General features: G+C 37.9%; 1 protein-coding gene across 2 annotated transcripts in view; it reads right to left on the reverse strand.

Moving 5' to 3' along the window:
• Positions 1-6,789: 6,789 nt before the first annotated feature.
• adamts18 (ADAM metallopeptidase with thrombospondin type 1 motif, 18) overlaps positions 6,790-24,755 on the reverse strand; it is a 62,463-nt gene continuing 44,497 nt past the window's right edge. For both annotated transcript variants that reach the window (XM_048184701.1, XM_048184702.1), the window contains 7 exons: positions 23,913-24,033; positions 23,147-23,273; positions 13,418-13,622; positions 11,891-12,085; positions 10,730-10,978; positions 10,462-10,633; positions 6,790-8,536 (listed from right to left, as the gene is read on the reverse strand). In XM_048184701.1, coding sequence (XP_048040658.1) covers positions 8,418-8,536; positions 10,462-10,633; positions 10,730-10,978; positions 11,891-12,085; positions 13,418-13,622; positions 23,147-23,273; positions 23,913-24,033 — 1,188 coding nt within the window. In that variant the 3' untranslated portion in view covers positions 6,790-8,417. The remainder of the gene's footprint in view (positions 8,537-10,461; positions 10,634-10,729; positions 10,979-11,890; positions 12,086-13,417; positions 13,623-23,146; positions 23,274-23,912; positions 24,034-24,755) is intronic.

Below are 24,755 nucleotides of genomic sequence, written 5' to 3' on the forward strand. Positions count from 1 at the left end.
AAGGGCACATACATTTAAAAAAAAAAAAAAAATGAAGTGCACTGATAAATCATTTATAATAAATCTGCAATATTCCATAAAAAATACCATAAGATCTAATGTACAGAACCAATATAGGCTTACTGAGATACACTGTGATTTTTTCCCCCAACTGTTTATGTTCACTTAAGACATTATGGACTGTTCACAGGAATAGTCGACTTATCGTTCGACTGTTTCAACTTGCACATACCATATGTCCGATAACTGTGCGGACATGTCGATTCTCTGTGATATATCTCCATAATATCAAGCCCTAATTGGAGACGAAGTGTGCACCACCATAATACCAAAATGAATGTGATTGATGTGAACTGAACTGCATAATGTCAAACAAATGCAAAGTACTTGAAACCGGCGCGACAAACGCGATGCCACAAAAGCATCATGCGCGAGCTTCAGCTTACACAATCAATCACTTCAGTTCTCTATTTTGGCGCCTTTTCGCTCTTCTAATGCCATATAAAGCGTAAAACACATACCTTGAATTACTTCTGGATGCTTCAAGAGCCATTTTTATTGGAACTTAATCGGATGTTTCAAATAGCTTAATATCCGATTAGAAACTCCTCGTCTATATTTGATTATTATGCTGCCTTCACTTGCTCTCGGAATTATCGTTAATACGAGTTTCCTAGGTAAAAAAAATTGCACAACAATGCCCTCTCGTGTCGAAACTTGAATGTGATAAGTTGGTAATTACGACTTCAGAAGTGGAAATTATAAAATGTATCAAAGCACAAGGAGTGATTTAAAGGTGCCCTAGAATTAAAAATTGAATTTACCTTGATATAATTGAATAACAAGAGTTCAGTAGATGGAAATGACATACAGTGAGTCTCAAACACCATTGTTTCCTCCTTCTTATATAATTCTCATTTGTTTAAAAGACCTCCGAAGAACAGGCGAATCTCAACATAACACTGACTGTTACGTAACAGTCGGGATCATTAATATGCACGCCCCCAATATTTGTATATGCCAGCTCATGTTCAAGGCATTACACAAGGGCAGCCAGTATTAACGTCTGGATCTGTGCACAGCTGAATCATCAGACTAGGTAAGCAAGCAAGGACAATAGCGAAAAATGGCAGATGGAGCAATAATAACTGACATGATTCATGATAACATGATATTTTTAGTGATATTTTTAAATTGTCTTTCTAAATGTTTTGTTAGTATGTTGCTAATGTACTGTTAAATGTGGTTAAAGTTACCATCGTTTCTTACTGTATTCACGGAGACAAGACTCGTTATTTTCATTTTTTAAACACTTGCAGTCTGTATAATTCATAAACACAACTTCATTCTTTATAAATCTCTCCAACAGTGTGTAATGTTAGCTTTAGCCACGGAGCACTATCAAACTCATTCAGAATCAAACGTAAACATCTAAATAAATACTGTACTTGCCCGATTAGACATGCATGACGAACATGCTGCATGACTTTGTTAAGATCCATTTTGAGGGTTATATTAGCTGTGTGAACTTTGTTTATGCTGTTTAAGGCAAGCGCGAGCTCGGGGGCGGAAAGCACAAGAATTTAAAGGGGCCGCAGCCTGAATTGGCGCATGATGACCCAAAATAGGCAATAAAAAAAAAATCTATGGGGTATTTTGAGCTGAAACTTCACAGACACATTAAGGGAACACCTTAGACTTATATTACATCTTTTGAAAACATGTTCTACGGCACCTTTAATGATACCTCGTGTGGGCGGGGCTTTCTGACGCTACCAATATATTTTTGTTTGTTTGTTTGCTATTGACAGATGAATTTATGAATTAATGCCAGGACACTGTTTGGATAATAAACTCAAACAAAACTTACGTGAAGTGGAACATTTTAAAACTTTATCAACTGTGTGTGATTTTGTTGCATTTATTATTTGTATTTAGTATTTTCTCTGCCGTCCCATGATCAGAACTGACTGAATCACTGTTCTATTCGATCCTGTACATCCTGTTCACCCTTTGAGCGATCTATTGTCCTGATTCTCCGCAAGGGCACAGAGTGAATGCTGGATGATACCCTTTAGCTGATGATTGGAGATGTGTCTTGAAGAGATGACAGCTCTCACTTCATCTAAAGGCTGGAAAAGAGAGAAAGAGAGCGTGCTCATGGCCAGCGCCCTGTTAAGATGTGATTAGAAAGCCTGTCAGAAGTGAGGAGTACTCCAAAGAAGCAAATAGCTACTGCCGGAGCTGAAGTGACACAGTGACATAGAATTCCAAAGAGTGAAGAGACTGTGTGCATGTTTGTGTGAGCAGGCAAGGAGAGAGAGAAACAAAGAGAGTTTGCACCATGCACAAGAGGATAGAGAAATGCCACAGACGTGCTTGGTATTCAGTCTTCATAATCAGTGTCTGTGCATCCAGTGACACGGATGAGGAATTGCTCCTTTCCTTTACGAGTCTCTCGATGCTGTCAGAAATTATCTCAAATAATTGTACACACAGGAAATTAAGAAATATGACAAGAAATGACAAATGTATGCGTATTATGAGGAGGAATAGATATTCAAGAGTGTCAAGGGAGGATTTAAGCAAACTCTATGTGATTTACTAGGGCATTTAGTACACACAGGAACATTTCGCCTGGAATACAAAGAGGAAACTGTGGAATATGAACGTTTTGGGTATTTAACGTTACGGTTGGTTGGGAAACATTGCTATTTGTATCAGAGGGTTTTTTCATGTGTTTATAGCTTATTATTATTATACCATCTGTCCCTTAGTGGCACATTTTAAAAAACATTTCATATTTGCACGAGAACAAGTCTGTTTTCCTTGTCGATAATATGCTAGGGAGTATTTTGTCTAAAATCCACTATGCTTCTGGCTTGATGTTCATAGTAATTTGTTGTGATGACAGCATATCATTTTTCATTCCTTAAATATTGTAGCATTTTCATCATTCAAGGGCTTTCTGTACCCGCTGTTGCAAAAGCACTATAGAGGAAAAAGCCTCACTAGAGGAATACAGTAAATCAGATACTTTTTATTATAAAACTTTCAGTGGAAATATTAAATATCACACTTACAGTGCGCTATTATACAGACAGCCCCTCTCCAGACAACACTGTAGCCCAGGAACTATTTTGACATAGTAATAAATTACACAATTTTTCAATTCAGACAGTGATGAAAGACATGACTTGTCATTTGTACAACATACATAATGTCACAACAAGGCTAAACAATGTATTTTTCCATTTGTTCATGATTGGAAACACGTTTAAATTCGAGTAAGGAACAAATGAAACACACTGTCAAAGACCAAGAGTTCATTTATGGAGATCCAGAAGTTATACATCTAAAATAAATCAAAGTACCCTTGGTTCAGGTGGAAAGAAAAAAAAAAAAAAAGAAAGAAAAAAAAACCCATCTACTTTTAAAAGTGACCTTTTGCACTTATTAGTGTATGCAAATAACCCTTCAAGGGAGTGGGGATTGGTAATGAAGTGTTTGGAATGAAACGAAGATAGAATGAGTGCTGGTGCTATACCGCATGTGCCATCTGCTCCAATATTTATTGGTAGAGCAGGACCATCATTCCTGAACCCTGTGCAAAGATTACTAAGGTGAGACTCCACTCTTCTGTTAAGCTCAAGACAGTAGCCCAACAGCTACAGCACATAGAGAGATAGAAACAGAAAGACATGAAGAGCACTAACAAAGTAAACTGAGATGAGGTCCCAAGTCCTGAGAGGCTTGGGTTTGTTAGCTGCTCCTCCTCCTCCTGAACATGACACTCACTCCTGCACACTAATTGGTCCCTCCAAAGTGACAGAGCAACCTTCTTTACTCTCTTTGACACTCATCTGGGACAAGCTCAGCCCTCTTGTACTCCGTGTGGGAGACAGCACTGCATGAACTGCACACAAATTACACACTCATATATACACAATCATAGTTCATCCGCCAATGGACCCACTATATATTTCGGCAGAAGCACTGATCTTCATTAATGATAAATCTATCTTGTCTGCTTTCGTCTTCTGTGGCGATCAGATGAGATTGTGACTCAACTTTCAGGTCAGGGCAGCTCCACAGAGAAAATTGGAGCATGTTAATGTTTGTTAAAATCAGAAGCTTGAATGATGGGGTGCTCTCTTGAATAGAGGATTTTGACCACTGGAAAAGTTTAAGTTAGTATGTAAACATACAAGAGTAGAAGGGACTTATACTGAAGTAAACATAAGATTGTTGAATTCACTGTAGGTTGTTTTGAGAAAAAAAAAAAAAAAAAAAGATCACAGTGGAATGAGAATGTGCACTGCACTACTTATTGCATCCAAAACACTAATTCACTGATTCAACAGATTCATTGATTCAATGTAAAGCAGTCATGCAAAGTATTAAGCAGCATTAGGGTGTGGTCACATTTACCATTGTTCGGCACATTTTCGCAGACAAAATCTAGTAATTTCAACAGGAATTCTGCGAGAAAAGAAAGGTGCTTAGTTTTAACATGACAATGGACTTTTTGCTGCAAAATTTTGAAGAAATTTCACTACTGTGACTGCACCTTTAGACTAAATGATTACAGGCATTGTGTAATGCAGACACAAGAAAAATGTGAGATGCAGTGCGGATGAAGAGTTTAAAAAGAAGGGAAAAAAAAGAACATCTCAAAACAGGATTTTATGAAATGTGCTGTAACCAAAACTGAAAATATCTAAAAAGTAGAATTGAAAGCTACTATTTTTGAAATGATAATAATAATAATATGGCTATAGAGGTGCTAATGTGTGAGGCGTTGGGAAAAAAGCGAGAAGCGGAGTAATGTACAAAGATTGAGTATGTGTTTACATAGAAAAAATATTAAAAAGCAGTGGAGTGGAACAGATGTAGTGTTTCAGTTCTGTCCAGATCTGCTGGTAAACATACTCTTTTATGGGTTCGGCTGGTGCTCAAATAGCAAAAACAAATTCTAGTGTACTTCAGGTGTGCACATTAACCAGAGTAGCTCCAATGTTCATTTGGTGCTCTTCAATGTAGCATATAAATGAGCTGATGATGGAAAAATGTCTCAGGTATGATATCGCTATGAACCATTGTCTAAAATGCTCATCAAATCGTATTGACCATGACATCAACAAGTTGTGACCCGAAATTATATAAGGGGTGCCTAGAGAACATGTCATCCACTGATCGTCTGAAGGGGACTGTTCAGAATGCGGCCCCAAGGCATGGCAGGGAGGCATGGTGTCTCGTTCCCTGTTCTCAGGGAAACATGGTTACATGTGTAACGTGAGATGATAGTGCTTCAAACAAAACAGTCCCTGAAGACGAAAAGAGGATGACATGTTCTCTAGGCACCCCTTATATACTTTCGGGTCACACCTTGATGATGTCATGGGCTGTCGCCGGTCAATACCATTGCTGTGATTTGATAAGTGTTTCAGACACTGGTTCACACGGAGGCGTTCCCTATAGCATTTTGACGCAGTTCCCTTTCGTAAGGGAACTCTTAATGGCTTTAACCAATGGTCACATCTCCAGTTATAAGAGAATAAACAGAGATACACTGTAAAAAAATTGCTGTAAAAAAATGCCCAGATTTCGACAGTAACGTGTTGTTTTACATTAAAACAGTAATATACCGTAGAAAACAATGCATTCTGGCTAATATTTGACTTTTTCAAGAAAGTAGCCTACAGCAATATACCGTGAATTAACAGCGCTCAAAGTCGACACTCAGAGGCTGTTCCAAATCACACCTTATACCCTCATTCACTATTACCTATATTAGTTCACTAATGTAGTCCACTTGACAGATTGAATGAACACACGTGTGAATTCAGACACTGATGAACACCTGCTGTTAACAAGCAGAATTATTGAAGGAAAGAGAAACAACAAGAACAGAAAAAGATGAAATCACCTGAAGATAAAAGAAGACATGAAATCTCTCAAGATCTGATTAAACAACTCCACAAACAGCATTACCAGCTTCACACACATCTACAGAAGTTCATATTGAGAACTAACAGAGGTTTAGATGTTGTTTTATTGTTTCGTTTGACGTTACCATGATAGAGATCAGTGTTTGCTTTAGTTGGGCTCTTGACCCTTGACTAGTGAACATTAGTTTTTCCTTGGCTGCTGTAACAGTGTCTTTAAAACACATTAGTTGTGGCAAAAAAAGACAAAAGAAAATGTCATCAGATGAGGTTAGCTAATTATTAATGGTCAAAATCATCATCTAATGGCCAGATTCATTAATCTCATCAAAGTCTAATCTAGAGTTTTATATATTTATTTATTTTCATTTATTATGATATCCCTGTGGTTCTCCAGCATGAGATCCATCAGTGTTGTGACAAACAGATAATATGAAGGATTTTGAAAACAATTTTAAAAACATTTTAAATTACTATATCACTCAGAGTCACACAGACATCAGCAATTGGCATATGAATCTCAACAATAGTGACAATCAAAAGCTTCATGCTGAAATGCATGCTGGGTACAAAAATCCATGACTCCCAGCATGCAAGAGCCCAATGAAAGCAAACACAGATCTCCATCATGGTAACATTAAATGAAACAATAAAACAACATCTGAAGCTCTGTTTATTCTCAATATGAACTTCTGTAGACGTCTGACAGAAATAAAGTCATTCTGGTTAGTAATAAGTAAAGCTGGTAATGCTGTTTTTGTTGTTTAATCCTCCTCTGCTGAGATCTTGAGAGATTTAATGTCTTTTATCCTCAGTTTATTTCATCTAAGGCTGTGGCTGGAAGTCTGTTGTAGTTATTGTGTTTCTGCTTGTCTTTTTTCTTTTCCTTCAGTGATTCTGCTTGTTAACGGCAGGTATATAAAAATATAAAAATATAAAAATAGATTTCACTAATTCTCACTTATCACTTAATTAATAATTTAATTATCTCATTAACTTCAACACTGCTTCAGTGTTACTCTAACACTAGTAGTGTGGAGACATAAAAGTGTTCATTTAAAACTTAAGATTTTGCTGTGGGGTTAAAAGGGTTAAAGGTGTAAGATTAAAAAACAGAGTGAAATGTAATTTAACAGTAATCAACTGTAAATTAATTTACGGCACCATACTGTAAAAAAACTGCAATTTACTGTCAACCCTGCTGATAGTAGATTACCGTAAAATAAAGGAAAAAAGAGTAATATTCTGTCAAACATAACAGTCAGATTTACTATATGAAACAAGTTAATTTCACGGAAATATTAGTGAAAGTCAATAGAAAAAAGTTATGCAAAGGCAATAACTGATAAGGAGAGTAAATAGTCAACTGAAGTGTTTTGTGTTTTTGTTCAAGATGATATAGGAGAGATCTTTTAATTTAATTAAATCATTTGGGGGGTTACCATTAAGCTGGAGAGTAGAGCCTGTGCTTCAGTCAGTGATGAGCTGAAAAACACTGATGTTATGCTGCATGTTGCTTTACTGAAAGGCAGTAACATTGTCGCATCTGATGCAGTGATAAGCTGTTTGCTAAGTACTTTAACACATATGTGTGCTATTGCTAGCTTAGGCAAGCTGCAAAGATTTGAGTTAAAGTCATGTTTTTAATTGTTTCACTATTATACATATTGGCCTGGTTTCACAGACAGGGTTTAGGCTAAGCCAGGATTAGGCTTTATTTCAATTAAGGTATTTAAGTAGCTTTTATAAACATACCCTAGAAAAAAACATTACTGGTGTGCATCTTGAGAGAAAACAATGGGTCTTGACATTTTTTAAGATATGTCAGTGCAAGTTACTTTCAGTTAAAGCAACTCAAACATGCATTTTAGTCTAGGACTAGCTTAAGCCTTGACTGTGAAACCAGGGGTAAGTGTTTGCAGTTAAGAAATATTAATTTTTAGTTGACTCAAATGAAATATGTTCACAGTACTGACGCTGTATAAATACTAGTTTTTACACTCGAACTGTTTGAAGCAATCAGTTTCCCAAATTAAATGAGTTCATTTCCATGGCAGTATTACGGTAACATACTGTACAAAAGGAGAACTGTAAATTTATGGTTTACAGAGGGCTGCAAATTAACAGCACATTACCGGCAACTACATCTGCCAGTAGATTACCGTTATTTTACAGCACAATTTTTTACAGTGTATTTACAAAATTGTAAGAACCGCAATTCTAGTTATGATACGCCATCGATGAAGCCAGAATCTGGTGCAATTGTCCAATGTACAGAGTTTCTCGAGTTCCTCGGATACCAGGCTCTCGTTATCTCTCATCAGTCCAAGGAATGCCTCCACTGGAATGCCTCTTTCTGTGCCACATCTCGCAAATATCAACTTGTCCGTAGTGGTCATCTTTATCACAATGATTTACAGATCTCAAAGAGTCAGCGAGGAGGCTTGTGGAAAATGAAGATCTTCTGCTTTACTGTCTTTTGGCAGAGCAGGACTTGCAGCATTGTTGACCGTAGAATTTGTGATTACAAACACCATGCTGAGGCACCAGATGACACCAGCTGAAAAAGTCGATGCAAGGCTGGTCTTCTGTTATTGGGAAGACAAATAATGACTATTATTTATTTTAAGCCTTAAAAACAACAGTGTGCACACAAGTACTCAGTGTTTTTGTAAGTACTGTTTACTCTAAATAGAGACATTGTGGCGATGTTGCAAACCACTTGGAATTACTGCACTGGCATACTGATAAGGACCTGACCTGCTCTCTGAAGGCCCTCACACTCAGTTCTCCCATGAGAATAAACAATTATACACACGCTTCTGTTCTCTGTGTTATGTGCCATGTGCTACCAGAGAAAGATTTTTTACATTCTCAATATCACTATAATTAAACATGGCAATCATGATTTGTTGATTTAATTGTTGTTTAATCACACAATGTAAGCCAGTTTATTATTATTAAATAGTGGCACACATTGTCATTTGACCTAACAATATGGTCTTAAATCAACAACAAAAAAAGTGCATTGTTTTTACTACTACATAATAAATAAGTGTAAACACCAGTGGTGTTTATCAAGCTTGATAATTATGATACATATGTAATCAAGGCAACAATAACATTTAACACTATAGAAAATATACATGCATTTACAAAATTTGCAGATGCTTCATCCAAAGCAACGTTAAGTACATTCATGGTAAACATTTTATCAGTATATATGTTTCCTGAGAATCCAACCCATGATATTACTAACATCATGCTCTGCTAGTTAAGCTACAGAACAAGATATGAGAGTTCATAACAAATTCATCAGTATGTCTACTCAGGCATTGCAGGTACTGTTGAGTGAGATAACAGCTGAGGTAAAAGTTGGGTGATGTGGCGTGGTGTAGTGTTCAAGGTGTCAACCGAAGTTTGCTGGTTTGATCCATGAGCCAACACCATTGTTATAAGCAAGACAATTGATAATGTCTCTGCAAAGAGGTGATGACTATGTTCTGTGGCAAATCAATTTCCTGGTTGTGTGCTATTCTAAAACTGCAAGGAAGGGAGGAGTCTAACAATGGGAGCAGATTAACTACATTTCACTTCACACTGTGTAAACAACCTGGTCATGCAGATTTACGTACGACATGAAGAAGATCAGGCTGTACCTATTTGACTCTTCAGCACAAGACCTATCTAGGCTCTTGTAAACTCTAGATTGCAATGTTCTACTCGCTGAACACGGCCAACATGCGCAATAAAACTCAACTCACACTTCACTTCTCTTTGTCTCACTTCACTGGCTGCCTGTTGACATTGATACCTACACATAGAAATCAAACTATTCTTTCACTATTTCTTACATCATTTCTTTTCGGGTCTGTACTTTTCTGAACAATCAAAATTGCTTATGATATATTCCATGCTTATGCCAAGGTCTTTGGTTTGATTCTCAGGAAAACTGATAAAATGTATACATTATCGTCCAAAAGTTTGGGGTCAGCAAGATTTTATTATTATTATTATTATTACAATTTAAAATAACTGTTATCTATTTGAATATATTTTAAAATGTAATTTATTCTCATGATGGCAAAGCTGAATTTTCAGCATGATTCCTCAAGTCTTCGGTGTCTCATGAACCTTCAGAAATCATTCTAATATGCTGATTTGCTGATGAAGAAACATTTCTTAATATTATCATTAATAATAATTGTGCTGCTTAATATTTTTGTGGAAAACATGATATTTCTTTCAGGATTCTTTGATGAATAGAAAGTTCAAAAGACTATTATTTGAAATGGAAATCTTTTGTAACAATATAAATGCCTTTACCGTCAATTTCGATCCATCTAATGCATCCTTGCTGAATAAAATTATTCATTTCTTTAAAAAAAAATAAAAAAAAATAAAAGTCTTACTGATCCCAAACTTTTGAACAGTGGTGTATACTGAAGTTGCTTTTGGATTTAAGTGCCTTCTAAATGAACAAACGTAAATTCAAAGGCAAACCAGCTTGTACCTTTAAGTGTGGGTGATGGAGGTGGGACTGGGATTGGAGCAGGACAGAAGTGAGTATTGCAGGCTCGTGAGCTTATGGGTCTCTGATGAGGTAAACAGCCCACTGACGGACGCCCCTGTCTCAGACACTGAACGCTCCGTGTCTGCACCCCACCGCCACAGGACACAGTGCACTGAAAGACACATGGATAGGACAGGAAGCTTAAAGGTCTGGCAGAATAGAAACAGAACAGATCCCTGATTGGTTATAAAGAGCTAGTTGTGCATACCTGCAGCCAAGGAGAGGAATACCAGCCCAAAGTCAAAGAAGTGCCACCCCTGTCTGGACCAGGCTGGAGGAGCAGGGGTGGTGGGGGCTCTGGGCAGGGGCCGTTATTACAAGCTTGCTCGAGGTCTGCTTGGGGCTTCCGTAAGTTCCTGCACCTCCTTGTAGGGAACTCTGTGTAGCCTCCTTGGGAGTCTTTCTCCCCACAATGCAGCTCTCTTCTCCTTACTCCTGCTCCACAGGAGGCCGAACACTGCATAAAACAACCAGACAATCAGATAATAAGGTATATAAACATAAATATTCTGCTGACCCCTTGCTACAAGGTCGGCTCATGCCTCCATAGCAACGGCCAATAGTGCTGCTAGTTTGGAGAAGAGAGAGACACTTAAGTGCAAATGCAGAGCGGAGAGTGCCACTTAGCTGTCTGGAATCAAATGCTTGTTTTTAGATATTCATGCACAGATGTTGCTCTAAGCACTTGCACAAATGATATCGTGCATCTTAGGATGCATCAACATTCATCCAGATTTGAAAACATCTTTTTCTGTACATTTTGGCCTTCTGTCCATTTCTTGTGCTATGTGCTATTCAATTGCACATTGTTGGTAAAGATAAATGTTACTTGGTACAATCTTCATATATTACGTCCCCTCAAAGATGACAGAAAATGTAATGGTAATTGCTGTTCTGCATCAGTCAAAATATGAGGGCATGTGTTGGACATGAGGGATTGTGCATACATAAAATGGCGATTACTGGAAACACCAGTAAGAGGTGGGATATTTTGCTAATAAAGTGATCATGCCAGAAGAATTAGCATGAGAACTTTATCATGTCTGGTCTCTCAGTAACAGTTACACATGCACAGTAAGATGATTTAAACGTTTTCCGATATTTCAGTGCGGACGAGCAACTTTTGAAAATGGTAGTATGAACAAAGACCATTTTGAAACAAAAACACAGTACATTTCATAATGTATCCAAATTTATACAGACATAGCCTTCGATGCAATGTTTTCCAGTCATATAGTAATGGCAGGTATGTTGACTGAATATGGTGCACATTAATGATTCTGCATCAGGGTTAAATGGGTGAATATATGTGCAGCTGTTTGAGTGAGCGCTTCTCCATAACCTTTGCTATTCCTATGAGGGGTCTTACCTCTCCCCAGGTGGTAGTTATCCACTGAAGACGCTCATTCTTGGGGCAGCGGCTCAGCACACATGTCTCTTGGGCTTTGGGCTTCAGGTGTAATTTACACATGCTGTCAGGCACCACCACAGCCCTGGCACCTGGATCAGTGCTCCTGCAGAAAACACTGCGCTTCTTCAACCCTCGCCCACAGGTCTTAGAGCACTAGAGAGAAGGAAGGAAAGAAAGATAAACAGAGAGAGAGAGAGTTACCCTCGTGTGGTCTTTGAGTGAGGTTAGTTTAAACATTGTAAAGGTCACAGTGGCATGCAGTTCACCTCAAACAAGAGCTGAAATGAACTCTGGAGACAGGCAGTGTGAACTCATCCTGACCTTTAGGAGGAATTTAGTCAATATCAACTACTACTGCAAAATCTTCTCAAAGATCTCAAACTGTTTATGCAGAACACTGATTTATGATTTATCCTATTGCATAAGATTAGACTGAAAAAAAAAAAATGGTTAAGGATTCAACATTGCTGCTAATGATGAAATGAACTCTGGTGGTGTGTTTCGACATTCTCTGTGGCTTGTGTGTGTGTACATGGAAAGATCAAGTTCAGTGTACACAAATATATTATTGCAAATATACACACACAAACAAAAAACAACAAGAAAAGATATTGCAATATATTAGATTAAACCATGTTTAAAGTACTCATTTATCTAAAGAGGCGAGAGGCGATATGTTTGGTCATTTTAGAAGTCCAGAATAGATTCTTAATCTGAGCAATGGAAGTGAGAGAGATGGAGTACAATGTGTTACATGTGCAATAACAGCAGGGGGCAGTAGTGTTTCAGCACTGATGTGACATACAGAACGATTTTGCATTATATTGTTCTGGGCATCTCAAATCTTCACCTCATATTTGGGTCATTGCTGTTATGCAGTATATTTCGAGCACTTTTCAAAACTGAATACACTTTAGGTAGGTATTTCTATAAAAGGGTATAGCAGAATTTCAGAAACATGTTCTGGTCAAGCTCAAACAACTATACTTTATTCATTATAACTTGATTATTTATACAAAGGCAAGAAAATGAACAGGATCAAATTAAAGAGCTATAATTGCTCATTGTTAGCCTCATGGAAGGAATGAGAGTTAGATTACAGTACATAAGGTTTATTGAACATGAAACCTGAAGTTAATTTTAACGTTTTGTAACCATCTTTTAATTTTTTATAATATCATACCGATTTCTGTAACTTTATCTAACAGGATGGAATGTTTTAAAGTGAGACAAACCTGCTCATTCCACAGAACATCACAGAATTCAACCCGCTGCTAATGTCAGGACCTGGCTTTTGTTAGGGATTTTACAAACGAACAGCAGAATTTGCAAAAACTATTTTGCACTGTGACTGTTGGGTTTCACGACTGTTCAAACATTTTCCTGGTAAAATGTATTTGAGTTTCATTTCTTCCTTTTTTGACTTTAGTTGTGTACCTTATGATGACATCCTGTTCTGTAGGTTACATGTTCATGTAAACATACCTGTGACCAGGAGCCAGTGCTCCACTCTGGAGGACATGTGTGTGTGTTGCAGGGCTGTAGTTGGGCCGGAGCCATTACTGGACATAAGGAGTGAGCCGCCACCTCTTCACGCTGGTATGTCACCTTCCTCATGCAACGAATGTTTCGCGTCTGCTGCCCGCCTCCACATGTTCTACTGCACACTCCCCATTTGCCTGTCGTCCAACTGTCGAGACAAATGATTTGACCTTCAGAAGAGAACCTTGTGTTCGAACATTTCAGCATATTTTAACATGGAAGAGGACACTTTGCATCCATACGACACAGGTACTTGACCCTCAAACACACACAAGGGCTTCATTAAACAAAATCTACCTAATGTGATGATCATTAGATTATGACCAATCTGATTACTCTGTAAACAACACGATGTAAAGACTAATAAAGAAACCACATACATCTGTCTGCACCCACCCCACCCTCTCCCTGTGGCCTCATATAGGCATATGCACTTATCATTTGCGTTTCCAGCCTAAGAGTTTAAACGTTATCAATGGATGCAGACATCTTGAGTTCATATTTGATTTCTAATTATGCAATTTTCACATGACAAAATATTACAAAACACAGATCTTGCAAGAAAATGAGACATTCCAAAGTTCTGTAATAGATGGATCCGTTTCACTGCAGCAATATGATGAACAACAGCTGGAATTAATCAATTTCTTCTGAATACCAACAATATGTCACAATATGCTTTTGGACACTATTTGTGATAATGCAGCAGTGCCTCCCTATGGCCAATCATTCAGTAAAAAAAAAAAAAAAAGTCAGAATTTGTAGTCACATAGTGAATGCACGTTTTCTGTAGCACATTAAAATGCGTTATGCGGAAAATGATATACTAAAGCATAAAGAATTGACAGAATATTGTACTTCAGTAATGTATTCAAAGTAATTTCAGCTCAGGTTTTCACAACAAGGACATTTTTCATGTTTTTCGTAAATGTTGATACATGTTTAATCTAATATTGCCTAAATAATACCAATTATAATCAAAAGTTTAGGGTCAGTATGATTTAAACTTAAAGGTGCCCTAGATTCAAAATTTGAATTTACCTTGGCATAGATGAATAACAAGAGTTCAGTACATGGAAAAGACATACATTGAGTTTCAAACGCCATTGCTTTCTCTTTCTTTTGTAAATCTCATTTGTTTAAAAGACTTCCGGAAAACACGCGGATCTCAACATAACACCGACTGTTACGTAACAGTCGCGGTGTACTCCCCAATATTTGCATATGTCAGCCCATGTTCCCACCATTATTAAAGGCATTAGACAAGGGCAGCCAGTAACGTCTGGATCTGCACAGGTGAATCAATAGACTAGGTAAGCAAGAACAACAGCGAAAATGGCAGATGATAACAATAATAACTGACATGATCCATGATAGCATGATATTTTTAGTTATATTTGTAAATTGTCTATCTAAATGTTTCGTTAGCATGTTGCTAATGTACTGTTAAATGTGATTAAAGTTACCATCGTTTCTTACTGAATTCACGGAGACAAGAGCCGTCGCTATTTTCATTTTTAAACACTTGCAGTCTGTATAATGCATAAACACAACTTCATTCTTTATAAATCTCTCCAACAGTGTAGCATTAGCCGTTAGCCACGGAGCATATAGCCTCAAACTCATAGAGAATCAAATATAAACATCAAAATAAATACTTTACTCACATAATTCGAAGCATGCATACAGCATGCATGACGAACATCTTGTAAAGATCCATTTGAGGGTTATATTAGCTGTGTGAACTTTGTAAATGTGCTGTAATATAATCGAGAGCTCGTGTGGCAGGGAGCACGCAAATTAAAGGGGCGGCGCGCTGAAAAAATCAGTGCATAGTTAATGATGCCCCAAAATAGGCAGTTAAAAAAAATTATTTAAAAAAATCTATGGGGTATTTTGAGTTGAAACTTCACAGACACATTCAGGAGACACCTAATGCTGCGTTCACACCGAACGCGTCTGGGGCGTCTGAGGTGTCTGATTTACATGTTAAGTCAATGTAAACGCGCGTCTAGGTGTCCTGCGGCGCGAATCAAGCGTCTAGCGCGGCGCGAATTGGCCGTTGACGCGCGAATGGCGCGGCGCGAATTGAGCGTTCACGCGTCTGACGCCCAAACGCCCGAGTTGAAAAATCTGAACTTTGGCGTAAATTCGCGGCGCGTTAACCAATCAGGGACTCTGCTTTGGTAGTAACGTGTTTATGATGTGATCAGCGGTGGAGACCAGAACAAAGATGTCGCTGCCACCCTGAGCTCTATGATGTGTCATTATATTTTTATCGAGACAGGAATAAAAAGGACCTTGCCTGGAAAAGAATAAGCGAAGAAATCGGACAATCTGGTTAGTTGTAAAACTTTTTGCATGATTTTAGCCGTTGATACTAGCCCACCTTCAAAATCCGGCCGGCATAACCGAGTTAAATTGCCGCTACAGGTTTCCATCTGACGAGATTATGTGTTTATTCAGAGGATCTGTGCAGAAAGAGATGAAAGCCCCTCCCATGACGCGAATTCGCGTCTGAACACACTTTGTTTAGACGCGCGAATTGAGCGAATTTTACGCGCGTCCGAAGCGTCTGACTTCAAAATGTTCAAGCGTCCAACTAGACGCGTCTGGCGCGAATTTGACGCCCCAGACGCGTTCGGTGTGAACGCAGCATTAGACTTATATTACATCTTGTGAAAAAGCATTCTTGGGCACCTTTAAAACAAAAAAAAACCTTTAAGTTTCTTTGCTCACTAAGGCTACATTTATTTAATTAAATACAGTAAAACAGTATCATTGTGAAATATTATTGCAATTTAAAATAGTTGTATATTAATGATAATTATTAAAATAATTAATTATAAAATAAATGTAATTTATTCCTGTGATGCTTAAGCTGAATTTTCAGCAGCTAATACTCCAGTCATCCTTTAGAAATCATTGCAATATGCAGATTTGCTGCTCAAAAAACAGTTGTGATTATTATTTTTTGGAAACTGTGATACTTTTTTCAGGATTTTGTGATGAATAGAAAGTTCAAAAGAACAGCATTTATTTGAAATAGAAATCTTTTGTAACATTATAACTGCTTTTACTTTCACTTTTGATTAATTTAATGCATCCTTGCTGAACAAAAGTATTAATTTCTTTCAAAAAAAAAAAAAAAAAAATCTGACTGACCCCAAACCTTATTAGAACGGTAGAGTAAAATGTGTACATTTGGTTTCTGTTTGCAATTTTCCATCAAATAAAATGTTATTTTTGTGGACTAAAATTTACTTAAAGGATATAACATGACAAAATTATGTCTAAAAGACAAAAAAATACAATCAACAGTGATGCCACAGCAGCTTTCTTCCATTGCTTAGATTGCAACTCTGTCCTTGCTTCTTTTGGCTGTGGATAAAAAGAGGCTTTAAAATAGATCTGGGCAGGCCATGGAGAGATTAGAGCAAATGACAGCTATGACGAGAGCCGTGGCCGCAACACCGGACAGACGCCCCGGGTCGAGTTTTTAGAAGACCCGGTTCCACCCAACCACTCACACAGACCTGAGCCACGGAGCTGAGAAAAATCCTTTAATTTTCTCTCCAGCCATCTGACAAATTGGAGGGAGATGGTTAAACAGCTATTTTAATTGAGGAAAGAAACACGATCCACAGCACAATATGCCTTTTCACTGCCTCTCGTGCTCTCCTTGCCACATAAATGACAATGTGTCATTGGTCAAAGAGCTGACATGCCGTGCCTCACTGCAAACCACTGCTGGCTCTTGTTTTAATTTTGTATTTCTGGAATCTTTCAATAACTTGCATATTTCAAGCCATACAATTAAAGGAGACATATCTTTGGGGACAATACTGTGGACTGCTTCACATTTCCGGATACGGTCTGATTTTGCTGGCATTTTCTCCATGTCTGCCCAAAATGATTCACCCATAATACATACTTATTCCACATCACTTTTTAGCATTCTCTGTGGAATGCTTTTGGTTTGGAAGCATTTGTCAGTTTAAGAGCTCTGAGCTAACCATGTATTTTACTAAACCCACTCGACTTTTTGAATTCTTTTGGTAAAAATATCACTTTAAACAAAACCAAAGCATGTGCATTAACAACTTTAGGTATGTTTAGTTGGACGATATTGGAAATTGACTTTATTGTTATTCATTTCAGTAGTCTTTGGTTTATTCAGTGATCATGTGTCACTAAGATTTTTTGAAAGTCTTTAATGCTCACCAAGGGTGTATTTTTATTTTGATTAATTATTACAGTTTAAAATGACTGATTTCTAGGTGAATATATTTGAAAATGTAATTACTTCCTAAGCTTCAGTGTCACACGATCCTTAAGAAATCATTCTATACGCTGCTTTTGTGCTGCTTAATATTTTGGGGGAAACTAAACCATGATACATTCGTTTTCGGGATACTTTGATGAATAGAACAGCATTTCGTCGAAATAAATTTTTTTTGTATAAACGCAAAGGCTTGTCTGCACTTGAAGAGTGCCAGTTGAAGACAAAAGCAAACATATAATCATGCAACACAGCTAAGAAACTTTAAGAAAAGCACTGCAAAAGTCTTTAAGGCATGCGCATTAATCTTTTCGTGACATTTTAGGGAACAAATCAAGTTGGCCGCTTCTGGGCCCGGCCCATGTTTGAAGTCACCGTGCTCCACGCTTCACAGAAGCAGCATTTGCAGCAGGAAGCACGTCGTCAGACTGAGTCCTGTAGGCCATAGTCTGGAGATTAGCGCTCGATTCCTGGTCAGCTAGATGCACTCAATCCCCACAGGGATGCTGTCTGTCTTGCTCCATAATAAAACATGGGCAGACCTGTCAACACTGAAGATATTTGCTGGAAAGATAAGCAGAAGCTTCTGTCTTTCTCTCCTGTTTTGAATGCATGCCCATACTTTTTCTGGAAGTGTTTCCAAAGGTCTATTTATTTTCCCTTTCCTGTGCCCTGTTTTTAGTTTTCCTCTTTTCAGCAGTCATAAATCAAAGTACATAATGCCTCAAACAAATAATGATTCAGGAGTTTAAAGTCACTATCATAAGGCCATGATGTCATTCAGTATGCGGGGGAAACAGACTCGGCTCTGCATACAGTGGAGAAGGTCATTAGTAAGTGTGGGATTAAGGACCTGTCTGACTGAACAATAAACACACTTACAGTATGACCTAGACGGAGAGAAAAAACAAAAATCCATCAAGAGATGACGGCCATTTAAGATATATCTTTCATATAACCCATTGTACCTTTATTTGAAAAGCTCTTAAATGTATGAAAATGAAAATTCAGTCATCATTTACTCACCCTCATGTCGTTCCAAACCTGTATGACTTTATTTCTTCTGCAGAACACAAAATAAGGTATTTTGAAGAATGTTTTAACATTTTTTGTTCACATATGAAAGTAAATGTGGTCCAAAACAACACTGGAGCTCACTGACTTTCATTGTATGAACGTTATTTTTGTTTTTGGTTTTTTTTGCCACTGTCACGTTGACTATTTTAACCATGTCTTTACTACTTCTCTGGACCTTGAATGTGGTAATTGCTTTCTATGGGAGATAAAAAAAAACTAAAAAAAAAAAACTCAGATGTCATCAAAAATATCTTAATTTGTGTTCTGAAGATGAACAAAGGTCTTGCGGGTTTGGAAAGACATGAGGGTGAGTAATTAATGACAGAAATTTCATTTTTGTGTGAACTAACCCTTTAAGAGCTTTTCAAATGTAGGTACGACAGGGTAACTAACTTATTGTGTGACCCAAAGAATGAGCTGCCGATGTGCTGTCGATCAGACTGACGTGCAATAGGCTGTATGCAACTGCGAATTAATTGACGCACTTATGAATCTACGAATCAGGCGATCGCGGAGTGAAAATGACACCACCACATGACCCAACATCAGCGAAGCAGAGGCAGGCTTTATCTTGAAAAATAGTGCAAAAAATGGAGCGTAAACGCAAAGGAGGAGCAGAGAGGGAACGCATAAAAAGGAGAAAAGCCCTGGCCACAGACGCAGCAAGTTGCTGCAAAATCCCAGCCATGTTCGCCGGTAAGGGAACAGGTCGGTCAGAATTACGTTTACATAATATTTACCAGGGGTGGGGAAAAAAATCGATCCGTTCGGTTCTCCACACTCGGTTCGGCACGCGCTCGGACCGCTGTTCAACTTAAATCTGACGGAGCATCTGTAATATGGTTTAATATAAATAACACGTAAAACAATCAGGGTTCAGTTAATATATGTTTCTGTTGATGGATGAACATTCTGGGTTCCCAGACATTACAACAACAGCGATGAAAAAAAAATAATAAAATAAAACCGTGGACAAACCATTCACTCTTGTTAAATACGAACAGTATCAGTGCAATAAAGTGTCTTAAAGTGACAGTCTTTATATTAATTGAACAGCAACAACGAAGAAATCACTCACTGCTCTTGATTAAAAAGCTTTTGTAACTTTAATAAAGAATAATCTTTAATGTATAGTCCAAAATGCAATGCTGTTTTACATTATTACTTTATTCAATTTCTGTACCTAAAAACTAATGCTAGACCTCCCTAAAAAAACTGAAGTCAGTTTATTTTATTTGTATCTTTAATCTGTTATATTTAATTGTGCTGTTTTTTGTAGTTAGAATATTCTAAATAATATGAGAAAATATATATATTTTTGAAAGTATAGTTTTTCCATAAATATAGCACATACAACGCCGTTGTAACAACGGTACCGAAATCGTGACTCTAAAACTATGAAACAAACCGAACCGTTTGTTTTGTGTTTGTGTTGTTTTTGTTTGTGTTTCTGATACTTTTGATATACTTGAGTTGAGCATTGGAAATATATAAAATATAAATATTTTAACATGTGAATATGTATCTTTTATTATCCCTTCTTAAAATGTGTAAGCCAATTTTATATTTGTCTTTGGTGTGGTAGTATAGATGGTCTATTCCTAGTGAGTTTTTGAGGGTTTATTTATTTATCCATTCATATTATGAATGGTAGTCTACCTGTTACATCAACTAACAGGGTTACCCTATAAGTTTAGCAGGCTGGTGGACACATGAATTTGGTGCTGGTGACTGCAGCAGCAGAGGTGGCCTGGGGTGGAGTCAAATTCCCGGCCTGATTTACTGTCCCAGTCCGCCACTGGAATGAGGTGTGTCGCCAACTGAAGGAGTCTGGGATCACTGGTAATCTCTACTGGTAATCAAAGTACCTCTGCTCAACAAGTTAAAGTGTCATAGGGTTACAGACAGACATTGGTGGTGAGTGATGGAAACCTGTGCAGTCTGTCTCCACATATCCAGCACCGCCGCAGACATGCTGCTCTCCCGTCAACCCTGCCGTTGTTTTCAATTACACTGTTATTGGACTATTTGTCAGGCTTTGAATGGGACAAGCCAAATCGGTTAGAGCTTGTTGCTGTAAGGAAACAATCATATGGTCCTGATTTCCCCTTTTAGCATAGCCTCGCCATAGCCTGCACATTATAATCGGTCGCAGCCAACATTTCACACGATGTAAGGCCAGGGAGAAAGAGAGAGCGAGAAGGATGGAGGGAGGAAAGCCAGGAGGGGTGATTTGTTATCTGAGTGCCAAAATGGTGTGTCAATGCCTTTCACCCTTGCAAGTGAAGGATGCTGGGTATGTAGATGCCTCTGTAAGGCAAGAGATCAGTAAATCAAGTCAAGTTGAGTGTTGCTCTTGTAAGAATGGCAGCAGGACGCTCAAAAGGAAGATAGACCGGCAGATTGACTTCAGCTTTGAGACACCCAGAGAAAGGCTGTTTTGAGCAGCTCCTTTCATAGTCTCCAGAGCCCAGAGGAGGTTTCTGACACCTAGGCTGAGAATGTTTTTCCCATGGTCCCTCGTGAGACAGTCCCTGCTTTTCTTTCTCTTTTTTTTTCCATGCAAAAAGATCATTAAGCATGTCTTTTGTTGAGTGCCTTTTTTCCATTTATCCTCCTCATTTCCAAATATAACATTATCCTTTTCACTCATAATATAGTGGGAGTCTTTGATAAATATGACTCCAATTGTTGGAATATTTGAATAGTATTTCACTGCAGTCAACAAAAAGACAAGACAGAACGAAAGACTAGTATTTGTGTGAATATATCCCTTATTGAGAAGGCTGGGATGCCTATGTGTGTATGTGGGTTTGTGTTTGTATAATTTAAGAGGTGCGTGTGTGGCAGGCTGTGGCTTGGAGCTGGAGTTTGGGCAGTGAGGGAGCAGTCAGTCCCTGTCTGGAGGCTATGTTAATCCTGTTTTCTTTAAGGAATAAAACAGAGAGGAGAACCAGAGGAAGAACGTGAATCTTCAGAGCTTTAAGTTGAGTTCTGCTCACGCTGAAGCCACCACAGCTGATTTCAGACAGACACACCAGGGCACCAATAGTGCTGGAGAGCTGGGTTTAAACCACTGAGAATTGAACTAAGAATGCTTTTTAAATTCCATTCCAATTTATGAATATGGTGTAGAATTGCAAATTGCAAATTAAACTTAAAAAAAAACTTATTTGAAATGAATCTATTTTCTAAATGCATGTTATTATTCTTATTGTGAATTGGTGGATGGGGGAATGGCTCTACTTCTGTTACATCGTAACTTTAAGTCTTGTATGTATGTTTTATATATTATCTTTTATATTTAATACATTAAAGGGTTAGTTCACCCCAAAATGAATTAATTCTGTCATTAATTACTCACGCTCATCTCGTTCCACATCCATAAGACCATTGTTCATCTTTGGAACACTAATTATGAAAAAATAAATTAAAAAAAGGCTCAATGTAGCCTGTACTGCCAGCAAGACAATTAACACTTTCAATGCCCAAAGTACTAAAGATATATTTAAAACAGTTTTATGTGACTACAGTGGTTTAACCTTAATGTTATGAAGCGATGAGAATAAATTTTTTTTAAAAAGAATGACTTTATTCAACAATATCTAGTGATGGGTGATTTCAAAACACTGCTTCATGAAGCTTCGAAGCTTTACGAATCTTTTTTTTTTCCGAATCAGTGGTTCGGAGCGTGCATCAAACTGCCAAAGTCACGCCACCCAGTGGTGAACCATTGAAATTTCAAAACACTCATGACATAGCCTCATTTACTGAAATCACGTGACTTTTGCAGTTTGATACACACTCTGAACAACTGATTCGAAACAAGAGATTCGTGAAACTTCGAAGCTTCATGAAGCAATGTTTTGAAATCGCCCATCACTAGATATTGTTGAATAAAGTCGTTATTTTGGTTTTTTTTGGCACACAAAAAGTATTCTCGTCACTTCATAACATTAAGGTTGAACCACTGTAGTCACATGAACTGTTTTAAATACGTCTTTAGTAGCTTTCTGGGAACTGAAAGTGTTAATTGTCTTGCTGCCAATGCAGGCCTCACTGAGCCATCGGATTTTAATTTGTGTTCCGAAGATGAACGAAGATTTTACGAGTGTGGAACAACATGAGGGTGAGTAATTAATGACAGAATTTTCATTTTTGGGTGAACTAACTCTTTAACTTTCTTTTCTATGAATTGTAATTCTGAAGTTTCCAACAATTGCAATTTAACTACCAGTGCATTTTTGCAAAACACACACACACACACACTCACACACACACACACACACACACACACACACACAGACTCTTACTAGGCAGGGCAGGGCTGTGTGTTACACAGGTGAGAGCCCACTACAGGTCTGGTCTGAGGGTTGCAGAGCGAAGAGTTGACCTGCATGTGCTGATCCTGCAGACAAATTGCTTTCGTCGAGACCCGACCTGAGAGAGAGTTAGAAAGAGATACATAGGGATAAGTACAAACACTCTGCATCTACTCTCTTTGGACATGTTATAGAGATCCATCTCTCCTAACAATCGTATTTATCATGAGATAAACTAATGCATCCTCAGAGCAATCTTTTGAAAAGGAAAGCTTGAAGCACACTGTCGGTGAATGGTCTTTCTGGGGATTATGGGAGCTCAGGATGAATGGCAGTACTGTAGTGTGGCTTCTGTTGAGGCAAACAAAGCCAGGCCTCTGTCAGTGTGAGAGGCCAGGAGGGGCTGCACAGAGGTCTGCTCTAAAGAAAAGCATGAATGAAACTGTGTGAGAGCGCAGATAGAGATCTGTGCTCTGGGCATGTCATAGTGCTGTCTGTCTACCACTAACACTCAGACAACTGACTGTGAATGGAGGAGCCACTACCACAGAGATGAGCCAATGAGATTGGGAGGTCTGAAGGGAAGGAGGGGCGCACTTTTGTCTTTCTGTCCTGCTCACAAAGGTGCGTTTGATGGACCTGGACAAACACACTCATACACTTCCTTCCTCAACAACACACAAGCACAGAAACTCTCCGCTCTCTCACACTTTAGCCAACAAAACAAACATTTACAGTGCATTTGGCATCAACTCACCCCCAGCACAAGGTGCTGAGCAGTCAGAGCGCACCACAGACCAGGTGTAGTTGTGCTTCTTCTCTGGATGGGGTAGAGTATACTCCCATGATACACCGGGATTTTTACCCTGAAGAAGAATCTGTAGAGGAGAGATGATCACAGGTCAGTATAATCAGGTTTCTGTCTATCCAAGTATGCACTACTATTTAAACAGTTGAAAAACTGAATATTTTTCAGCAAGGAGAGTAAGTAATTTATAATTTTTCAAAAGATTTCTATTTCAAATAAATGCTGTTCTTTTGAACTTTCTATTCATGAAAGAATCAAAATGTTTCACGGTTTCCACAAAAAATATCAAGCAGCACAAATGTTTTCAACATTGATAATAATAAGAAATGTTTCCTGTGCAGCAAATCAGCATATTAGAATGATTTCTGAAGGATCATGTGACTCTGAAGACTGGAGTAATGGCTGCTGAAAATTCAGCTTTGCAATCACAGATTTTAAAAAATATATTAAAATAGAAAACAGTTGTTATTATTAGATATATTGTAATAATACTTCACAATTTTACTATTTTTTACTTTTACTCATTTTTACTTTTATTTTTGATCAAATAAATCCAGCCGTGGTAAATATAAGAACCTTATTTCAAGTGCATAAAAAAGTCTTACTGACCCCAAACTGTGGTATTCATGAAACAAACTGAAATAAAATATTTGAAGAATTAAATACTCCGTCTTTTGGAGCAAGGTCACAAACCCGAAGCCCTCTGATTACCATTTATCTGCATGATATCAGTCATTTGCATAACATTTTCAAACACCTAAATTATTATTTCCATCTGAAAGAAATTGAATT

The sequence above is a fragment of the Megalobrama amblycephala genome, linkage group LG3 (assembly GCF_018812025.1).
Source record: "Megalobrama amblycephala isolate DHTTF-2021 linkage group LG3, ASM1881202v1, whole genome shotgun sequence".
In the NCBI taxonomy this organism is placed as follows: Eukaryota; Metazoa; Chordata; class Actinopteri; order Cypriniformes; family Xenocyprididae; genus Megalobrama; species Megalobrama amblycephala.